Source organism: Sciurus vulgaris (genome assembly GCF_902686455.1).
Source record: "Sciurus vulgaris genome assembly, chromosome: 11".
Taxonomy (NCBI): Eukaryota; Metazoa; Chordata; class Mammalia; order Rodentia; family Sciuridae; genus Sciurus; species Sciurus vulgaris.
The window spans coordinates 120,212,814-120,234,715 of NC_136472.1; the positions used below are offsets into that span (position 1 = coordinate 120,212,814).

Here is a 21,902-nt window from a genome sequence, read left to right on the forward strand (position 1 = left end):
ATAAAAAATAGAATGGCAGTTACCAAAGGCTTGGTGGTTAGGGCAGAAAGACTGCAAGACGTTAGTCAAAAAATATGTAACGGTTCTATAAGAAGGGAAAAGACCAGAATGGGACATAAATAGAGAAAAAATAAGTGATTGGCTATGGCTGGAGATGTGGAGTAGTGTGGGAGGAGGCAGACAGGTGTGTAGTGGAGATAAACTGGGAATGACAGCTGATGGTTACAGAGTTTCTTGGGTAAAATTGATTGTGGTGATGGTTACAAAAAACTCTGAGAGCATACTTAAAACCATTGGATTGTACACTTTAAGGTGGTAAATGTGAAGATATAGGAATTATGCTACAATAAAGTATAAGGGCTTCAATTTTTCCACATCCTCACCAATACTTATTATTCCCATCTTTTTCTTTTTACAACCTTCCTACTGGATGTGAAGTGGTGTCAATTGTGAGTTTAGTTTGTAATTCCCTGATAGCTAATGATATTGAGCATCTTTTCATATTTTTTTCTTTGGAGAAATGTCTAACATCTATTTTCAGATTTGGTGCTTATACATTTAGTGTCAAATCTAAAAATCCACTGCCAAATCCAAAGTCATGAAAAGTTCTCCCAGTGTTTTCTTCCAAGAGTTTTGTAACTTTAAAATCAATTACTTTTCAAAGATTGGACTTTAATCTGCCTTTTGTTTGAAATGTCTCAAGACTTCCCAACAATCCTCTTGGGTATCAACATAATTACCATCGCTTTAAAGGCTTTCTGCCTTGACCACAGTTTAACACTAAAAATGGAAACCAAATAAACAGTGATTTGGGACTCAAAGTATAAAATATAAAATTATGAAGCAACAAAAGTGATTGAAACTTTTAGTGGAAAACTATAACATGAGAAGTTAAGTCAAGAACAGACTTTTTGGACATAAAGGACACACATAGGAAAGAGATCCAGTCTCCAAATCAAGTTATTTTTCTTTTGATCTGTGATAGTGCTGTATTCTATTTCCAGTTCTGCCTACCTTTAACTCTGACCTAATTTGAATTTTCCTGAGACCCTCTGAACACAGGAAGGAGCAATAACAGATCTCATCTGTTTTTCCTCCACTCTTTTATTTTACTGAAAACAAACTATATTCCAAGTATAATATGCCCAATTTTTTAAGCTACAAAATTCTCAGTTTCTATAATCTGATTCTTCTGTAGCAGAAACTGTTTCCTATCTAGAGTCATAAGACTGGCTTTCCAGCAATCCTAGGACTTGAGCCCAACTACCAATTTATTATATCCAATTTCATACGCAAAGCAAACCTAGTTACTGGCATGAATACACAATGTGACCTCTTATTTCTTTTTGTATTTTCTTTCATTTTCTATATCCACAAACACATACACAATGTTTTATTAATATGTAACTGGAATAACATTAATGTTTTTGTGGATGTGTATGATCCTTTGTTCTTTATTCTTTTCCTTCTTCTTTGATGATATTGTGCAGACATGACGTACAAGCACCTAAAACAATTTCTCCACAGTCTTTTAACTTTTATACCTATGTGCATCAAAATTAAATTATCCAAACTCCATCAATACTGACCCATATGACCTATCTGGGTAGAGAAGTGTATCTCATTTTTTTCTTCGGGATCAAACCCAGTGCATGCTAAGCACTCATTCTATCACTAAGATATATCCACAGCCCTGTGCTTCTTTCTGAAATGGTTTCTCAGAAACCACCACATCATGTTCTCACCCTATTTCCCTCTGATACAGTTGCTAACCAACCCTCCAGAAGTGGAAGGACACCTGCTAATGTTAGGTCACACAGCTTCACATATAGAGAAAAACCAAGAGTGATTGACAGATGCCTAAGGACAACTCACATTTCTACAGCAACTAAGCATTCAAAAAAAAATGTTCATACTTTGAGCTGTTTTTATTCTTCTTTTGATAAAAGGGAATATGACTTGTCACTCAGTAAGAATAAGTATAATCACCCTATGCAGATTTGAGATGTTTATTTTACATTATTACATTCTGATGAATATTGTAAGATCACCTATATGAGAAGATTAGATTTCTGAAGCAAAATACATGTATGCAAAACCAAGAAACACATAAAAAAATTATCTCTAAATATGTAATCTGGTTGTAGGCAGTATAAACCCCAGTTGCTGTCCACTTCCTCTAATCATCCTCCTTCTGAAACATTCCCTAGCAAGCCTGTCTTCTAGCAAATGTTAGTAGTAAGTGAAATGAGTAAAACACAGGAAACAGTTCCAAGGGGGAGCTGACCATGACCTGGCCTTAGCAGAGGCTTCTAACCTAAAGGAGAACGGAAGCAGAATATCACTCTACAGGGACAGACTTCATTCCAGGGAACAAGCCAGGCAAGCATCCAGTTCCTCTTTTGTGGGGAGGAATTATTTGAGCATCATAGTGGGAAACCTTGATCATTCTTTTTTCTCATCAGTTCCACACCCCCATGTACTATTTCATCAGCAATTAATCATTTGTGGATATCTGTAACTGTTTTGTTATTATTCCTAAAACACTGATAAACTTTATATTAGAGAAGAATACAACTTTGTGTTGAGGACTGCACATCACAGCTCTACATCCTTATATTGGTCACATCTGTGCACTACATGCTGACCAAGAGCTGCTGTCATAACCTTTCATCAAGTCAGCTCCCTGCCAATTGTTTTAGAATTTGTAATGGGATCGGTTAATTCAACAGACTTTGTGCCTTGTAGTGAAACTATCCTTCTGAGTTACTCATCAGCCATTACTTTTCTCATGCACTAGCATATATGATATTGATATGACAAAGCTCTTCGTGGCTTAATTCAATATTGTAGTCACTAGATTAACAGTACTTATTTCCTATGCCTGTTTTCCTAAGCATCCTCCTCATCAGTTTTACAAAGGCAAATCCAAAGTCACCAACAGCAGTTCAGAGACTTTTCTATGGGCTGAAATTTTTAATGCTTCTGCCTTGTTCTCTCTCAGATTGCTCATTTCAGAAAAAGCCAGATGCCATGTAGTAGGAACTCTCAATCGCCCCTATGGAAAGGGGCATGCAGCAAGAAAGTGAGGCCTCCTGCCACACTGAACCCTTCTGCCAAAAACCACACGAGTGAACCATCTGGGATGTAAATCTTGCAAACTTAGCCAAGCTTTCAATGAACAAAGCCAATCTTTTGAACACAACTTTGTGAGCAATTCTGTGCCACAGCAACCCAGCCAAGTTGCTATCAAACTCCTGATCTATATAAAGTGGAAAATCATAGCTGTTTAGTGTATAAAGCCATCAAGTTTTAAAGTATGATAAATAATTAACAGAAGTAAATGGTTAAGGCACATATGAAAAGATATTCAAATTAACTAATTATGAACAGAAATTTAAATTAAAATAATACTACTTTATATCAGTTTCCCTATAGAACCTAGATATTCTATTCCTAGATGTGTATCCCAACTAAATTCTCTTGTGAGACCATAAGAGGAAATGTACATTGGTCATGATGCAAGGAGTAGAAGCAAAATGAATGTCTGTTAACAAACAAGTAAGTAGGTAAAATGAAGTGTATTACAGCAGTAGAAACAACCAATAGCTATAGACATAGCAACAGGTATTGACTTTACAGGGACAATGCTAAGTTTTTAAAAACTAAGAAAAAGAATGAGATATAAAACAGATGTATGTTAAAATGGTAAAGCACAAACTTTTGAGTAAAATGCAATACAGAATGGCAGGTGAATACTCCTGAAGCAACAAATAGAAAAAATATATTAGTTATAAAAATTGTGTTTTGTGGCTATCAGGAGCTATGGAAGAAATAAGGGTGAGATAAATGGAAATTTCTGAGAGGACAGAATCATGCTGAGGTAAAATGACAATCTCCTGGAACTTTTAACATAGAGGAATCTTTTGCATCTGAGCACCAACTTGTCATTGACCTTGATCCAAGGGCAGAGCCCCTGTTGGGGATAAATGAGCCATCAAAGCTTTCAAAGGTTGTAAATGAAGTGGTGTGACATTTGGAAACTTGAGGGACTTCAAACACATGGCCAGTTTTCCCCATAAGACATACACTGAATGCTGGAGTTGTGTGGACCGAGGACTAGAACAAAAGCTTCTAAAATACAAAGTGAAATCTCCTACACCTATACCCTGTGGTGCTTAGAAAATAGGTTTGAGGGCTGGCATTAATCTCAGTGATAAATACTCTCTGAGCTAGTCTTCCCTTCAAAACATGTGCTATATTTTGAAGCTACGTGCAGTAGAAAAATAGCTAAATGGAAATCCTCTGGAGAAGATAATAGAACTTCTAAGCCTTTTGAAAGTTAAGAGACAGAGACCACAACAGTTTAACTGACTCAATAAAACATCGGAAAAGTTCAAGTTTAGAAATGGTAAAAAACTAAAAGTAGACTGAATCTTACTAGAACACCAGTCTAACCATACTGAGTTCCCGAATGAATTAAGATCAGTTCTCATTCCTGATGCCTAACGGGAGGAAGGAGAACCAACTTTGGTGAAAGACAGCATTATCTAAAAACCATAAGAACCATATGTTCAGCATATAATACAAAATTACTACATGTGTAAAGAGTTAAACATATTTGATATGTTAGTCAACCTTCTGTTACTGTAATAAACACCTGAAATAATTCATCAAGAGTAAAGTTTGCCTTGGTTCACAGTTTTGGAGGTTTTGGTCCATGATCAACTGATCCCCACTACTTTGAGCCTATGGCAACATATCATGATGGGAGTGTGTAGCAAAGAAAAATTGCCTACCTAATCACAGGAAAGCAAAAGAGAGAGAGAAAGAGGAAAAGTCTGGGGTCCCACAATCTCCTTGAAAGGGCACACCCCCAAAACTTAAGACCTCTCACTAAGCACCACCTCTTAGTTTCTACTGCCTCCTAATAGTGCCAGGCTGAGGACCAAGACTTTAACTCATGGGCCTTTGGGAATCCCTCCAGATCCAAACTACAGTAGGGACCAATAATAAAAACATGAATTAGACAGTAGAAACAGAATTTCCCAGGTTTTGGAGTTAGTGACAGAGATTTTTAAATAACTCTGATTAGTATAAATAAGAAAATAAAAGGCGGGTGAATTAGAAGAAAGTGTGGAGATTTTTAGCAGAAAATGAGGATCTCCACAAAAAAATCAAATGAAATTTCCTTGAATGATGATAATGCACGAACGTTAATGGAATACAGATTACACAAGTATACACATTTTTCAAACTCCACATATGCATACTTAAACTTTGTACATTTTACTGTATGTAAAATTTACCCCTAAAAAATAAACTATAAAAATGCAGAAATATAATTGTATACATGCAGAAATATTTAGGGAGAAGAGTATCAGTGTGTACAATTTACTTTGAAATCTATCTTTACAGAGATGAACTGATGAGTGGATGAAGGGATGGATAAATGAATAACAAAGCAAGCCAAGTAAAATGCTAATGATAGTACTACAGATAACAGGTGTTCACTGGAAATTTTTCAACTTTTCTATACATTTAAATTACAAACTAAAATATTGATATAAGGGGATATTATGAATGATGGTAGGTCAATAAATTTGACATTTTGATTAAAAAATGGATGATTTATTCAAAAAAATCTCACTTATATAACATAGTGGTTTAAAATAGTACACGAATTATTTGAGAGCACAATTCACCTCCACTTGCACATGGGCCAGATTTAATGATTTCCTCCTAGTGAAGAAGAAAAAGCAGAAGTAGTAATTGTAATTTCACAGATTAAGTCATGAGAGGCATTATGGCCTGCTGTTGTATGTGTATGTGTCTGTCTGTCTCTTTACCTATCTATCTCTCTTCTCTCTCGCACAGATTACCTGCTCTGGAAAAAACAGCTGCCATGTCACCCTAGAAAGAGACGCTAAGCTAATAATCACTGTGTGAGTCACAAAGTACATACTGCAGCCCAGTCAAGCCTACAATAGTGAAATATTATAAAATTTCCTCATAAGAAAAGGAACAAGACAAAAAGATACCTACTGTCACCATTTATATTCAGTATTGTACTGGAGGTCCTAGTCAATGCAATAAGGCAAGAAAAATAAAGGCATAAGGATTAGAAAGAGAAAAAAACTGATTTTTTCATAGATGATATAGTTATATAGATATATAGTTATATAGATAGAAAGTCCAAATGAATATACATTAGAATCAATAAATAAATGTAACAAGTTTGCTAGAAACAAAATCATTATATAACTCAGTTCTATATATACTAGAAACAATTAGAAAAGCAAATAGTTTTAAATATTCAGTTAGCAAAAATATCAAGAAACATTATTTAGCAATATAAATTCAACAAAAGATGTGTAAGAAATCCACTGAAAACTAAAAATTCCATTGGACAAAAATTTAAGAATTAAACAAAGGAAGGGATATGCTACATTCATGGGTTTCAAAGTTCTGAGGTGTAAAGATCTCAATTTTCCCAAATAAAGCTATAGATTTAAAAGTTCTAATAAAAAATTCTGGTAGGTTTTCCCTCTGAAATTGATTAGTTCATATAGAAATTCAAAAGGTCAAGAATATCCATGGCAATCTTGAAAAACAACAAAACTGGAAGATTTACATTGCAGACATTGAGACCTGTTATAAAGCTACAGTGGTTAAAGTTATGTAGTTGTAGTACAAGAAGAAAAATTGTCAACTAGAACATAGTATTCTGATTTAGGATAATAATAACAGTATATCACCATGAGCAATGGATTGTCTTTTCAATAAATTGAGTTGAGTCAATTGGGTACACATACAGAAAATAATGTGCCTTTACCTCCATCTCATATGTTAAAAAACCAATTCTAGATGAACTCTGGCCTAAATGAGACATATAAAACAAAATATTTTAAAAGAAACTTATTTAATATTGGAATAACTAAAGGTTTCTTGAATAGTATACATAAAGCTCTAGTCATATATAAAAATTAATAATACACTGACTTCTAGAACGTCTAGAAATACAACAAACACCATGAAGAGGATGAAAAGGTGACCAATGAAGAGGAAGAAAATATGATCATATTTCTGGCAATGGCCTCAGAGCCACAGTATTAAAAGGATTCCCACAAATCAATAAGCAAAAGACAAACAACTTAAAAGAAAAAATAGATAAAAGACTTGAATATATAATTCATAAAAGATGATATCCATATATAGGATATGGAAATACAGATATTATAGACATATATGTAATATCATTGTTTTTCAGCATGTTTAAAAGTTTATAAAAATGACTGTACTAGAAATACCCTGCAACTTTCATTTTTTGTTTTGCTCAACATAGTTTTGGGAATTATCCATGTTACCATACCTTTAGTCTAATCATTTTCATTACTCCATTAATGCCACTGTCTGGACACACCATATATATTTTATATAGTATGTAAAAATATTATTTATTTTTAAATAAATAAGATTAAAAAATAGAAGACATGCAAATGTCCAAAATATCCAATTTCATACTATCAGAGAAATTCAAATTAAAACCACGATACACTGCTTATATACATCTTTTGTTATAGTTTAAATCTGGAATGTCCCCCAAATGCTCGTGTGTAGAAGGCTTGGTCCCCAATCCAGCCATGTTCAGAGGTGGGATTTTTAGAAATTAATGACTCACAAGGGCTCTGATCTTATAAATGGATTATTTCATTAATGAGTTCATAATTTAATGGACTATTAGGAGGTGGTGGAAATTCTAGGTGATGATGTCAATTTGGAGAATGTAAGTCACTGGGGGCATACCCTGGAAGTATATCTTATCCCAGCTCCCTCCACTCCTTTCCTTCACTTCTCCCCTCTCCCTTTGCTCCTTTCCTCCCCACTTCCCTCCCCTTCCTTTCCTTTATACTCCTCTTCCTTCTATTTCTATCCTCCCTCCCTTCCTCCCTCCCGCTTTCTTTCTCTCTCTCTCTCTCTCCCCCTCCCTCCCTCCCTCCTCCAAAGCAATGGAGTTTACTGACTATGAACTATGAATCTCTGAAAGCATAAGTAAAAATAAATCTTCCCTCCCTTAAGCTGCTTTTCTCAGGTATTTTGTCACAGCAATGAAAGCTGACTAACACACCTTCTAAAATGGCTAAAAAATTTTTTTAATTAAAAAAAGTAATGGCAAGGATGTGGAGCAACTGGAATCCTCATAAACTGTTGGTCAAAGTGTACACTGATGAAACTACTGGGAAAACTATAAACATATGAATAGTGTTATGACCCAGCAATCCTTCTCCTCAGTAGGTACACTACATAAAGGCATACATGTATTCACCATAAAACCTTAGAATGTTTATAGCAACATTATTTTATAATAGCCAGAATCCAGAAACTCAAATGTCCATCAGTTGGTGAATGGATAAACAAATTGTTGTATATACAGTAAAAATAAAAGCATTTCTGATACATTCAATGGCATGGATGTAACTCAAAAATAATTTGGACAGAAAATCCAAACACAAAAGAACATGTATATAAATCCTTGCATATGAAGTACAAAAACAGGCAACACGATGGATGATTCTCATAAATACAATGTGCATACAGCAAAACAAGCAGGCACCAAAGAGTATACATAGATGATTCTATTTTTTAAAGACAAAACTAATCTATGCTATTTAAAGTTAGAATAATGACTACCTTTCAGGAAATGATAATTATTAGGAAAGAGCACAGAGGGGGTTTCTGGGATGCTAAAAATATTGTTTCTTGATTACATGAAAATATATTGAACTGCACATTTATGATATGTGCATTTTAATGATTACATGTTATACTTCATAGATAAGTATTTTTAAAAGCAAAAGAATATACATGCATACAAACTAACAGTAAGCATTAGACAAAAACACATATAATTAAAAGATACAGAAATGAGAATGTAGAGAGGGTAATGGAGAATATAAATAAAGGATTTCTTCTGCTATTCCCATACCTGGATCACTCCATTTAGTACATATGCAGCAACTCTGAATCAGAGTTGGCCTCTATCCTGTGGAATGGGGAGAGAGGTAGTCCCAGCCTACTCATTTGTGGGACCAGGAAAAAATTTCAAATAGAGACCAATATACCATATACCAACTATCTAAAAAATGAGAAGTTTTAAACCAAGCTGGTGAGTAAAATATGTTCCAACTGCCTGCCTGCCTGCCTGCCTACCTACATACACACACACACACACACACACACACACACACACACACACACCATAATGATCAGAAAAGCCAAGTTCAAATTTAGAATCTTCACACTATTCCAGGCCGATGGCCCAATCCCCCTCTCTTCCCAGTTCAACTAAGTCCCACATTGCAGAAAACCTCTCAAGTGCACACGTGGACACCTCAGTACTTCTAAATTCCATCCAAACTTCTGCATTCAACCAATTCTTAGGCCTGAGGGTACACACCAGGGACACAATCTTCCCTTGAAAGGCTGCACAAGAGGAAAAGGCTCACACAAGCACTGAAACTAGAGTGACGTCATATGGGTAGAAATTACAGAGTCAACTGTACTAGAGAGAGGTTTCAATAGTGTAGATTCTGCACAGGCTCAGGATGGACACATCCCCTAGGCCCACAAACTCCTGGCCTCATGGAAAGGGCAGAGCCAAACAGGCCCAAGTGAAAACCAAGCTGAAGGGCAATAGGGACACCCAACCTCACTAAATTGAGCTGAGTTGACATTTGCTATATTAGTCTGTTTTCCATCACTTTGACAAAATACCTAAGACAAGCATCTTAATAAGCAGAAAAGTTTATTTTAGTTCATGGTTTCAGAGCTTTTAATCCATGATCACTTGGCCCTCGTGCTTTTCGCCTGTGGCAGTGGAGTTTCGTCATGACAGGGCTATACGGCAGAAGAAGCTGTTCACTTCATGGCAGCCAGGAAGCAAAAGGGCGATACAGGAATTGGTTGGGATCCTAATATTCCCTTCAAGGACATACCCCCAGTGACCTAACTTCCTTCCACTAGGCTTTATCTCTAAAAAGGTTCCACCGCCTCCTAGTAGCACCATAGGCTAGTGAACAAGCCTTTAGTGAAGTCACCTATTCAAAGCACAGCACTTGCTCTATACTTTACAGTCTATGGAGGACCTATACATATAATGCTCTTAATCAGTCCCCACAATCTTGTAAGTTTCTAACATATTTGCACTTGAGAAATGAGAAAACTGAGACCGAGTGATTTGCTCAAAATTAAAATTAAATTAAAATGTGAGCACTGTTAAGTCTCCAGGGAAAGACTTTTCCTTCCAATCTTCAGAGGTCATACTCTTTCCATTATTCATCACTGCCACGCATTTCCCAGTTCTCTAGAGAACGTATAGGGCTAAAATGGAATTGAAAATTGGAAATACGTGGTTGAAATGTTTTGGAAGAAGACCAATCAGGAAGGAAATTTAACACCAAATACAGAGCAGTTTCTGGGAAACACCCTTGGGCCCTGAGCAAAATTCATCACTGAGACAAAGACTACTTTTTAGAGGTAGAAATCATAACTGAATCCTGGGGGCTCCATTCCCACCCCAAACCACAAAATGATGGCCTTTAACACATTTTAGCAATCCCCACCCAAATTCCACACCAATTATATGGGGGCCCAGCTCTGTAGCCCTCCTCTCTCCTCCACCCCGCTGAAAATACTTTATTAATGAGAGGGCAGCATAAAGCCACTAGGCTTGATCTACTCGGAGACAATCCAAAGAGAGCAGCCACAAATGAAGCCCGACCCTCCTCCAGCAAGGACCTACCAAGGCTATGCCTCCCTTTAATTACCAGTGTGCCTGGCTCAGGGCCCGGGCAGTTATTTAGAGAAACATCGCCTGCTCCAAGCACAGATATCCATGAGGCTGGGGCTGCAGCACTCTGCTCAAAGCCAGCTGCCTGAAGCTGTCATCTCCTCATTCTCTATCCTGGACCACCTTGAGCCACCTGTACACCCAAGTTCGCAGCATCATGTCGCTCGCACACACAGCTGCAGAGTACATGCTCTCTGATGCCTTACTGCCTGACCGCAGAGGCTCCCGCCTCAAAGGACTGCGCCTGGAACTGCCCCTGGACCAGATGGTCAAGTGTGTTGCTGTGGGCTTTCCCTTACTGCTGATGTCCCTGGCATTCGCCCAAGAGTTCTCCGGTAAGCTGCTTCCAAAGTCAGTGAGAGACCCCGCCTCAGTTTACTCTTTGCATGAGCTCTGAAGAGAAACAGCTCCCACACCGACTAGGTTTCATGACTTTGGGTTGGGCTGGATTACCCAAGGGGCAGACCATGCATGAGTTTAGTACACCAGCAAAGCAGAGGTGCCAAGAAGTTTTAAATGTCACCTTTGACACTTTACAATAAGAAAGTCATGATTTCAATATTCTTGTATTTTATATTACTTTCATAATTAAAACTTTATTTTTGTTAGCATATAGATAATAGAGGTTGGGGCCCCATAATCTTTTCGGGGTTAGCCACACTGTTGACAAGTGTCTTATTTCCTCTGAGCCTTCTTCCCACCCTCACCTCCAAGAACATATATTATTTGAGAACAAGATTTGAGAACATATATTAAGGGCCTGATATAGCCCTTAGCACATTCAGAGGTGCTAAATAAGCCTACTACTTTCTCCAAAATTCCCAGTCACAGACAGGACACTAACACACAGGTCTACAGTGTTTTAGCACTGAATTAACCCAGCAAATCCACTACCTCTGTTAAAGAGAATATGGATTTTCTGAGAACTAGGACTTCTGGCTTTCTTTTCTAGCCATTCCATTTGCTTACTACATTTCCCAGTGACATGTGTCTACCTCCCACTGTCCCTTCATCCATCCACAAGAAGGGAAAAAGTATTGGTTCCCCACTCCGTCTCTTTCTGGAAAATGATGGGAAAACAAAAAGTAAGAGACTGTCCCCCAAGCCTACTTTCCTTCCAGTACCACTTGCCTGTCCTTTCTCTTTTGGGTTCAGAAGTCCAGGTAATCAATCCTGTTTTAGAATCTAAAAGATGTCAGCTTTTTCAGGAAGGAGATGTCACCATCACACTGCAAGCCCTCTGGTGAGAAACTGCAGGAGTACAGGGATAGCCCATCCCCTGGGAATCCAGGGGAGTACTTTGAGAGCAAAGAACCACCAGATCAGGCTAAGTCAGTGCAATGATAGGCAAAGACCCAACAGTAGGGTGCTATCCCATCATGCACTGTCTTCCCAAGACACAGCAGTGCCAAGCCCATAAAACTAAAGCATGGGAAGAAGACAGTGTCTGCCAGACACATAAATTCAGAGTTGTGAAGATTACCCCTACAAAATTCTTAGATAATGACCCCTTTAAGTTCCCATTCTCGCCTCCAAGTTGTATTGTATTCTTATTCCAGGGTCTCCAATCAGCTGCTTTTCTCCAAGTAACTTCAGTATCCGGCAGGCTGCATACGTGGACAGTTCCTGTTGGGACTCACTGGTTCACCATGAACAGGATGAGGCTGGCCAGGACAAGATAAAATCGCTCTGGCCCCACAAGGTAAAGCAGACAGAGACTCTGTCAGGCTGGCTTCACAGCTGGGTGACAGAAGAGAGAGCTATATCATTATGTTCCTTCTTACCTCCTTCCCCCGCAACCTTGCCCCAGTGGCTGACTTTCATGTTCCAGGCATTCTTGAAATTCCTGCTGATCTTTAACTGCCCACTTTTATCTGACTAGATACTTTTTACCTGTGGGTGAAGCTCATCGATAAGCAGTCTTTAGCTGAAGGTGAACCCTTTGGTCTATTCCACTGGGGAAAGAACTCAAATATCAGTATCTATTATTGGCCTTCTCTTGGGCTGGTCACTAGTCTCTGAGAAGAGTCGTTCAGTTCTTAATTTGTGGGGAAGAGCAGGGCACAGTTGGTTTTAAGCCTGGTTGTCAGCCCTCTGAGAATTCAGCCACTCAGTATTCATTCAGCTGATCCCCCATTCTCGTATGGTTCCTCTGCCCTCAGTGGGCTCAGATACAGAGATGAATCTGGTTTAATATCTCCACAGTAAACCTCTAGCCTGTCAGGGAGGGCCAGGGTGGTCGCTGGAATGCATTACATTACAGAAAAGACCTTTTGGTCTATTTCTCAACACAGATTTTTCAATTTTCTGTTGTCAGCCCACCTACACACTCATTGTTCAAGTTCCTCCATATCTCCAATTCCTTTCTGGTTCTGAGGCACAAATAGCTCTCTTCTCATTGCCTTAACTCCCCACTCTCCCCACATACTGATGTCTTCTGATTTCTAGCTTTCAACATTCTGTTGCTCATCTCTTGTCCTGTTTTTTGTTTGCTTTTTTGTTTCCTCATATTTTCTATTACTTTCATAATTAAAATTTTATTTTTGTTAGCATATAGATAATAGAGGTTGGGGTCCCAGTACTAAGGACTGCACCCAGGGGTGTTCTACCACTGAGCCACATCCCTGGTCCCTTTTATTTTTTATTTTTAGACAGGGCTTGCTAACTTGCCCAGGTTGGCCTCAGACTTGTGATCCTCCTGAATCATTGGGATTACAGCCATGTGTCACTGTGCCCAACCTCTCTAATTCTCTTTGCTCTTATAAAATCATGTCTTTCTTTTTAATAATTTAGCATTACACTAGTAGGATTGATTAATTGATTGATTGATCGTACTAGGGACTGAACCCAGAGGAACTTTACCACTGAGCCATATCTCCAGTCCTTTTTATGTTTTATTTTAAGGCAGGGTCTCACTAAGTTACTTAGGGCCTCACTAAATTGCTGAGGCTGGTCTTGAACTTGTGATCCTCCTGCCTCAGCCACTGGAGTCACTGAGATTACAGGTGTGTGCCACCATGCCCAGCTGCTAATGGATTTTATGAGGGAACAATGCTAACAAGTCTGTTCAATTCACCATGTTATCAGAAGTCACTCAAGGCATTCCCTAATGATAATCACTTGCAAGGCCTCCAAATACCACAGTTCTAAGACCCAGACAAGGCTAGAGACAATGGAGAGAGCCCAGGAGGCCTCTGCCACTGGGCAGTTCAAGCAAAATTTAGATGGTAACAAGTTCAAGATGTCACAAAGGGGATTTACAAGTCAAGAAAGAATCAAATGCCTGATCATTAAAGTCAATGGGAAATTCTTTAAACCCAGATCCTCCAGCTCTACCTCAAATCTATAGAAACATTCCATAGAGGTAAAGGGCTTAGTTTCAAGAAAAGTTATTTCTTGGACAGGAGTAAAAAGGTTCTAACTTTCTCTTGGAGTCTCACATTCCTAGTCTTTCTTTTTTAGTTCAGAAAGCATACACACACACACACACACACACACACACACACACACACACACACACACTTCTTTCTTCTCATAGATAGATGCAATCAAATCATATCCTCCCTTTTTCTCTCCAAACTCTCTTCTAAAATGAAAAAATAAAAAATAAAAAAACCCAGTTCAGGAGAAGATATTGGTCAAGTAGTCATTAAGGGAATATGTTCCCAAATCACCCAGCACAGCTACAAATCCTGTCACTCCTCCTGGATGTGTAACCCTGTTTAGCACTTAATCCTCTCATGCTTCAGTTTCCTTATTTGTAAAATAAAGATACTAATCATACCTACCTATAGCATCCTTGTGAAAATCAAATAAAATAATGAATGCTAAGTGCCTAGCAAAAGCATGACTTTAAAAACCTTTACAAATAGAGATTTCACTGTAAGCAAAATGGTGGGCCCAACCCAGTTTCAGGTCGTAAGTATGATGAGGCAATCTAAGGAAAAGTTCTTATTACAGTTTGTGGTAATGAAGTACCACAAACTCTGGCATACAGAACAGAAATGTACTGTCTCACAGTTTTAGTAGTCAGAAGTCTAAAATCAAGGTGTCAGAACAGTTGGATCCCCCCTTCTCTTCGGCTTGTGATGTATCACCCTGGGTGTTCTCTCTGTGTGCACCTCTCCATATGATGTATGCATGTGTGTGTGTGTGTGTGTGTGTGTGTGTGTGTGTGTGTGTGTAAAAAACATCAGCCATAATAGATGAGAAGCCCATCCATTTTAACCTTATTTTAAATCAGCTAGTTACATTTGCAACAAGCATATTTCCGAATATGATTTCACATGGAGATAAGGATTAAAATGCTCACATATGGGGGAAGGAGACATAAACACAATTCAACCCATCTCAGTTCCTCATCTCAGGTAGCTAATAGTACAGTTAAAGAGACAAGACTTAGTCATTCCTGAAAGTCAGTTCACAGATCTACATACAATAGAACCCTGAAAGAATTCCAAGATGGTTTCTGATGGTGTAATGTGGCATTACCAAAAAATCCAAAGATGAGAAATAACCAGTGTGCATTAGAGAAGTCAGGGCATTACAGAAGGTTACATGAAAGAAATGGGATTTTCTCTCCCCTAAGATGTCATGGCCACGGTTGGCTGTGATCTCAGGCTAGCTACTCAGCCCAACACATTTGAAGGGATGACAGAAGGGAAATACACACACTCACACACACCATGCCCTCTCACTCTTTCTCTTCCCCCTGGGACCCTAGATAGACCATAGATCAGAAAAACTATATGGATATGGGGAACAGAAAGATCTGCTAACCCTTTCCTACTGGACCTCACTATATTCTTTCATATTGTTAAAGAGCCTTACATGGTCCACTCCCCATGCTGTCTTCCCCTTCTGAAAGAGGAATTAGGGAGAGGAGAGCCCTCACTCAGTACTATCACTCAAGGCTCAAAACCCTGGGCCACCTGCTCAGCCAATTCTTGTTTGACAGGCCCTCCCCTACTCCCTTCTGGCCCTGGCCATGGCCATGTACCTGCCAGTGCTGCTGTGGCAGTATGCAGCTGTTCCAGCCCTCAGCTCAGATCTGCTGTTCATCATCAGTGAACTGGACAAATCCTATAATCGTTCCATCCGCCTGGTGCAGCACATGTTGAAGATTCGGCAGAAGAGCTCTGACCCTCATGTCTTCTGGGATGAGCTGGAGAAGTGAGTTGTTTCTTCAGTCTTTTTCTAAAGGATGCAGTCAAGCATAAAATGATATACACGCATAGTAGTCTTTAAAATTTTCTATATGTCATCTTTCCTAAGGGAACAAAGTTCTCATCATCTCATGAACTGTCATTCTTATAGAGAAAGGTCTCTACCTGCAGTTTATAAATGAACACACTGAACCACAAAGGGATTAATCTCTCTAAAATGCCACTTCTGTATACTATTCCTCTTCTTAGAAACCTTCAATAGCTCCCCGCAAGTCTACCAAAACTACCCAAATTCTCCCAAATATTTGACTAAACATACGATTACCAACAACTTTTTCAAACACCTAACTATAAATTGAGTATTCCAAACCCCAAAATCCAATATCCATAATAGTCAAAAATCTAAAAATTTTTGAGCATTGTTAGCAAAATCTATGCAAATATTCCAAAACCTGAAAAACTTCAAAATCTGAAAACACTCCTGGTCCCAAGCATTTGAAATAAGGGATACTCAACCAAATGACAGAAATCTTTCACTCTACCTATGTAGTCTCCCCCTTTTCCACTGAACAAATAATTTATTTAGTCCATTATTTATCCATCTGAGTATCAGGGACTGTGATGGTTACTTTGGATACATTGTCTGTGTCTGTGGGGGGGGGGCAGTGGCAAAAAAGCTAAGTTATTCATGTGGAGCTTACATTCTCTAGAGGGAAAACAGACAAATAGTAAGCAGAACACAGCAGTAAAAATATGTTAGGGGATGATGACTAAAATGAAGAGGAGAAAAAACAAAGCAGGGGAAGGGGTTCTGGAAAGCTGAGCAATTAATAGTAGCTTTAAATAGAGTGACAATAATTGAGTCATGATTTGAAATCATATTGTTTCATGTTTATACACACACTATATCCTCTGTAAAAAATTCCCCTCTACCTTTTGAAACCCAGCTTTAAGCCAATATTCTCTATAAAGGTTTCTGCACATTCCAACCTACATTGTTAATCCATCACCTAACTTTTATAATGACTATGGTATCAATCAATTTAGCAACAAATCAAGTGACAATTTCATTGCATATTTGCATGTTTTGTCTGCTCCTTCACCAACAAACAAGACTCTAAAACTCTTTCGAACAGAGACTGGTTTACCTACCTGAACACCACAGTTCTCAACAAATACTCATTAGCACATTCATTCATATAAAATAAATGAATTGGTCCAAAAAACCATACACAAGAGTACACAGGCCAAGAACTAGGACACATTTAGACTCTCAGTCCAGTGTTAATTTCATTAGCTATTACTTTCAAAGAGTCCTATTTCTGCTTACAGCTTTAATGTGCCTTGCTGCGCAGAAATCCAAAGTGACCATTCATTATTCATCAATCATTCCCCAGGTTCATCACATTGCATTCAGTACTTGGAGAAATGAGTTATACTCATATCTTTTGGGGGAAGAATCATGGTTATGCTCGAGGAAGGCAGATAGATCTTCAATGAGCCAAGAATTCCATAACGAATGCACACATTTGTTATTTTCCCACGTGACTCTTGGGATATGGTTCTACATGGTGCTTCCTAACCTTGCCTCCTTTCTTTCCCCACCCAGGGCCCGAAAAGAACGATACTTTGAATTTCCCCTGCTAGAGCGGTACCTGGCATGTAAGCAGCGCTCACATTCACTAGTGGCCACCTACCTCCTGAGGAACTCCCTTTTGCTCCTCTTTACCTCGGCCACATACCTGTACCTTGGTCACTTTCATCTGGATGTCTTCTTCCAAGAAGAATTCAGCTGCTCCATCAAGACAGGGCTACTACATGATGAAACTCACATTCCCCAACTGATTACATGCAGGCTGACCTCCCTATCCATTTTTCAGATTGTCAGCCTCTCCAGTGCAGCAATATACACCCTATTGGTTCCTGTGATAATATACAACTTCACACGACTATGTCGGTGGGACAAACGACTGCTATCTGTATATGAGATGCTCCCAGCTTTTGATCTCCTCAGCAGAAAAATGCTGGGATGTCCCATCAATGACCTCAATGTGATCCTTCTTTTCCTCCGAGCCAACATCTCTGAGCTCATCTCTTTTAGCTGGTTGAGTGTCTTATGCGTGCTGAAGGACACCGCCATCCAGAAGCATAACATTGACACAGTGGTTGACTTCATGACATTATTGGCTGGCTTAGAACCCTCAAAACCCAAACATCTCACCCAACAGATGTGTGATGAACATCCATAGTTAGTTTATAAAGAAACCATGCAATGAAAAATTTTATGGAAAGCAAGTCTTTCACCTTCTTTACAAGCCACACATAGCAATACACACACACACAGAAATCCACATTAGAACTGCCAAGCTTGGATTCACCTGACTTATGTAATTTTATTTGTAAGAAGATAAAATCAATACATGGAAACAAATGTGAAAGCTGGAAATAGAAGAGTTAAAGAACTAAAAAAATTAGATTCTAAAGGCTATTTATAAAAACTAGTTCTTCTCACTATATTCACTCCATAGCCCTTCTAGGATGCATACTTGGACATCCCTCAAAGAGAAAGTAGAGCGATCTGGTAAGATATTAATAAAGATGTGAAACTCTTTGGTGTGGCCTGAAATCCTAGAAATTTGCCCAGATTGCTTCGTGGAAGTCATCAGCCTTACCAGGCCCTTGTGGTCTGTAAAATAATTCAAGAGATGATGACAGTTTTGATTTGTAATCTGATCTTATAGTTTAAGATGAAAGAGGCAAGGACCATGCATAGCCATGAGTGGAGTATTGAAAAGATACACTTTTCATCATCTAAATCAAGGACTCATTTCACTAATGGCTGGGATTATGGGCTACTATACCTTTACCTATAACCACTGAATAGGAACCACTTAGAAATAAACAGGATAAACAGTAAAGTGCTATTGAGGCCCTTCTCTCTTTTCTCCTACTCATTAATTCATACTTATACCTAATTCCTAATCCTATGCCTGGATTTAATGGATCCTTGATCCAATTCCAAAGATCACATTCAGCCCACAATACCATGATGTCTAACATTTTATATTCCTTTTTAAAACTGCACATTACCATTGAGAAAATTATTGCATGGACTCTCCCCTCTTCATACAAGTAAAAAAGCTATGTTGCCTCTAACTCAGATAAATTACCTTAAAAAAGCAAACACTGATATACAGACACTCACCAAGGACTTTCTATTGTCATTAAGAGAAGCCCAGCTGTTTAGTCGATACACAAAGCCTTTCATGATCTAAAACCTGCCCACTACTTAAGTATCTCCTCTTGCTTCCCATACACAGCTTTCACTTGTATCAGCTACTTGCATTTCCTGTGCTTTTCATGATGTTCAGCTTTTTAATATGTTGTCTGTACTGCCTGGGATGCCTGCCTCTGTTCTTCACTGGGCCAGCCACTACTTCTCCTTCAGAGTGTACCTGGACACATTTCCTTCAAAGAATTTCCTGTTTCCTCCCTTCTTCCTTACTGTACTGTGTGCTGCCATATCAAACAGAACCTACCTCTGAAATAAATTCACTACACTGTATTAATACTGTCAATTCACTTGTCTGTCTTCCTCTCTTAAGTTTGCTAAAGTCTGGGTCATAACAGGCACTAAATAAATATTCTTCTACACAAATTAGTAAAACAATGCTCAGTAGCATCACATTCTTTGGAGCATGCAAATTCAGCCTCTAAATAGTCCTATATGGAAAAAGTCCTATGCACAAAGACGCATTTCACAGCAATTAACCAAAAAGTCAAACAACACCAAAATAATTATGGAAAATAGAATACAGCCACAACTGGAATATTAACTTGCCACTTAAAATTATACTTACAGGGCTAAGGATGTAGCTTAGTGCTAGAGCACTTACCTAGCATGTACAAGGCCCTGGGTTCAATCCCCAGCACTGGGAAAAAAATCAAATTATACTTACGAATAGTCATAACACTGTAAAATAATGACAGTCACGATAAATGAGCAAAAAGAAAATATAATATTTAGTATGACCTAACCTACATAAAAATTCATGGGCTGGGGAGATAGCTCAGTCGGTAGAGTGCTTGCCTCGCAAGCACAAGGCCCTGAGTTCAATCCCCAGCACCGCAAAAAAAATAAAAATAAAAAAATAAAAATAAAAATTCATGAAAAAGATAAACACATATATTAACACTTTGGTAGTTTTCCATAAGTGGCAGCATTATAAATTTGGTGTGTGTGTGTGTGTTTGCTGTTTTTCAGTGCTGAGAATCAAAATTTTAACCTGAATTATGTGATCAAGTCTTCAGAATAATTTTTTTTCTTTGAAGAGCTGGGGATCAAATCCAGCGCTCCTATATGCCAGGCAAGAGATCTACCATTGAGGTACATTTTCAGTCCCATAGATTTTTTTTTTTTTTATCACATAAAGGAGTTTATTAGGCAAACAGTGTCTCCCCTCAGGGTAAGAGAGAAAATGAGAGGAAAAGAAAGGGAAAGAGAAAGGGTGCATGCTAGAGAGAGTGGAAAAGTGCGGAGGAGAGAGAAAGCAAGTCGGGGGAGAGAAAAGCCAGATTTTTGTTTTTAATCCTCTTTGTTTTTAACCTTTAAATTTCTAAGTTTCTACATTTTCTAATCTTTAAATTTCTAAAATTTGCAAGAAGTGTTTTAGACTTGTAAAAAAAAATGTTGTGATGAAGAAGAAACAATAAACATTTTTAAACTAATTCCATTGAAGTCCATTGGTCAGAGCACCTGCAAACTAAGACAAGGAGGGCACTTCTCTGTCCACTGGATACACACGATACTTGTAGAGGATAAATAATAAAAATACAGTCAGATCCCAAAGCCTACAGGGACAAAACACAGGAGGATAGCAAATGAACACTCAATTAACAAATAAAAACTTTAAAAAAGAAAAAAGAAGAAATTATTTTCCTATTACTGGAACTATTTTCAGGTTCCAAGTTACAATGCCAGGCAGTATTATTAAAGGCATAAATATGGGTATTTCATGAGCTGAAAATAGTCCTGGAAGTTGCCAAAACTGAACCTACATGGCCATTTTAGGTATGTTTGTGTAAGCTCACCAGCATCCTAAACTGTTTTGTTAAAACCCAGGAATGCTCAACAAAGGCAACTTACAACACGGATGGTTATAAGACTTCCATAAGATTTCTACTAAACCATTGTGTAAGATTCTGTCACCATTTTTTACAATTTTCAGAAATGAAGTATACTGAGTCAATTCTACCTTTCAATGACTTTTGATTATGTTGTTTATATTAGTGTTAGAACAATTTTCTCTAGTATTTCCAGTTAACTTATCAACAATGTAACATATTTTCCTGAATTTCCACATTCAATTCTAGAAATATATATTTCAAATATTGAACAGTAGTTATACTTTTTATCAGTACAGGTTAGAAATCCCAATCACCTCCTTATTTTAGAGTATACTGTTATGAGACAAAAACAACTGTGAATCAGGGCCTCACTCAACTAGTTAGCAGCACTGCTGAAAGAACGTTTAAGCCTGCTATCAGGTGTTGGGCACTTAACGATTTTGTGCACTACAGATTTGTCCATCTTCCTTATTTGGTGATTTCAGATAGAGCTTGGTTATAAAGATAGAACTACGAAAGGATATGTTCGGAAACACACTTTTAAGAAAACATCTAATGAGTGCCTACTTTGTACCAGCATTAAAAACTGTTAATTAAATCTTTCATCTTCAATAAGTAAATATAAATAACGAACTGGCAATCCCTCAATAAAAAAAAAACTTTCATCTTCCCCATCTTCCCCACTACATTCAAAGCTATAAAAGAGCCAAGGCCTGCCTTTTTATTCACTACTGTGGTCTCAGTTCTAGGAAAATCAGAAC

The 21,902-nt window shown here is 38.1% G+C and overlaps 1 protein-coding gene across 1 annotated transcript; it reads left to right on the forward strand.

Annotated features, from left to right (window-relative positions):
• The first annotated feature begins 8,005 nt into the window (after nucleotides 1-8,005).
• On the forward strand, nucleotides 8,006-20,069 carry PANX3 (pannexin 3). Its single transcript, XM_079104594.1, has 4 exons — nucleotides 8,006-11,184; nucleotides 12,409-12,551; nucleotides 15,807-16,021; nucleotides 17,624-20,069. Exons 1-4 carry the CDS (start codon nucleotides 11,007-11,009, stop codon nucleotides 18,261-18,263), a joined length of 1,176 nt encoding a protein of 391 aa, XP_078960720.1. The 5' UTR covers nucleotides 8,006-11,006; the 3' UTR covers nucleotides 18,264-20,069.
• The last annotated feature ends 1,833 nt before the right edge of the window (nucleotides 20,070-21,902 follow it).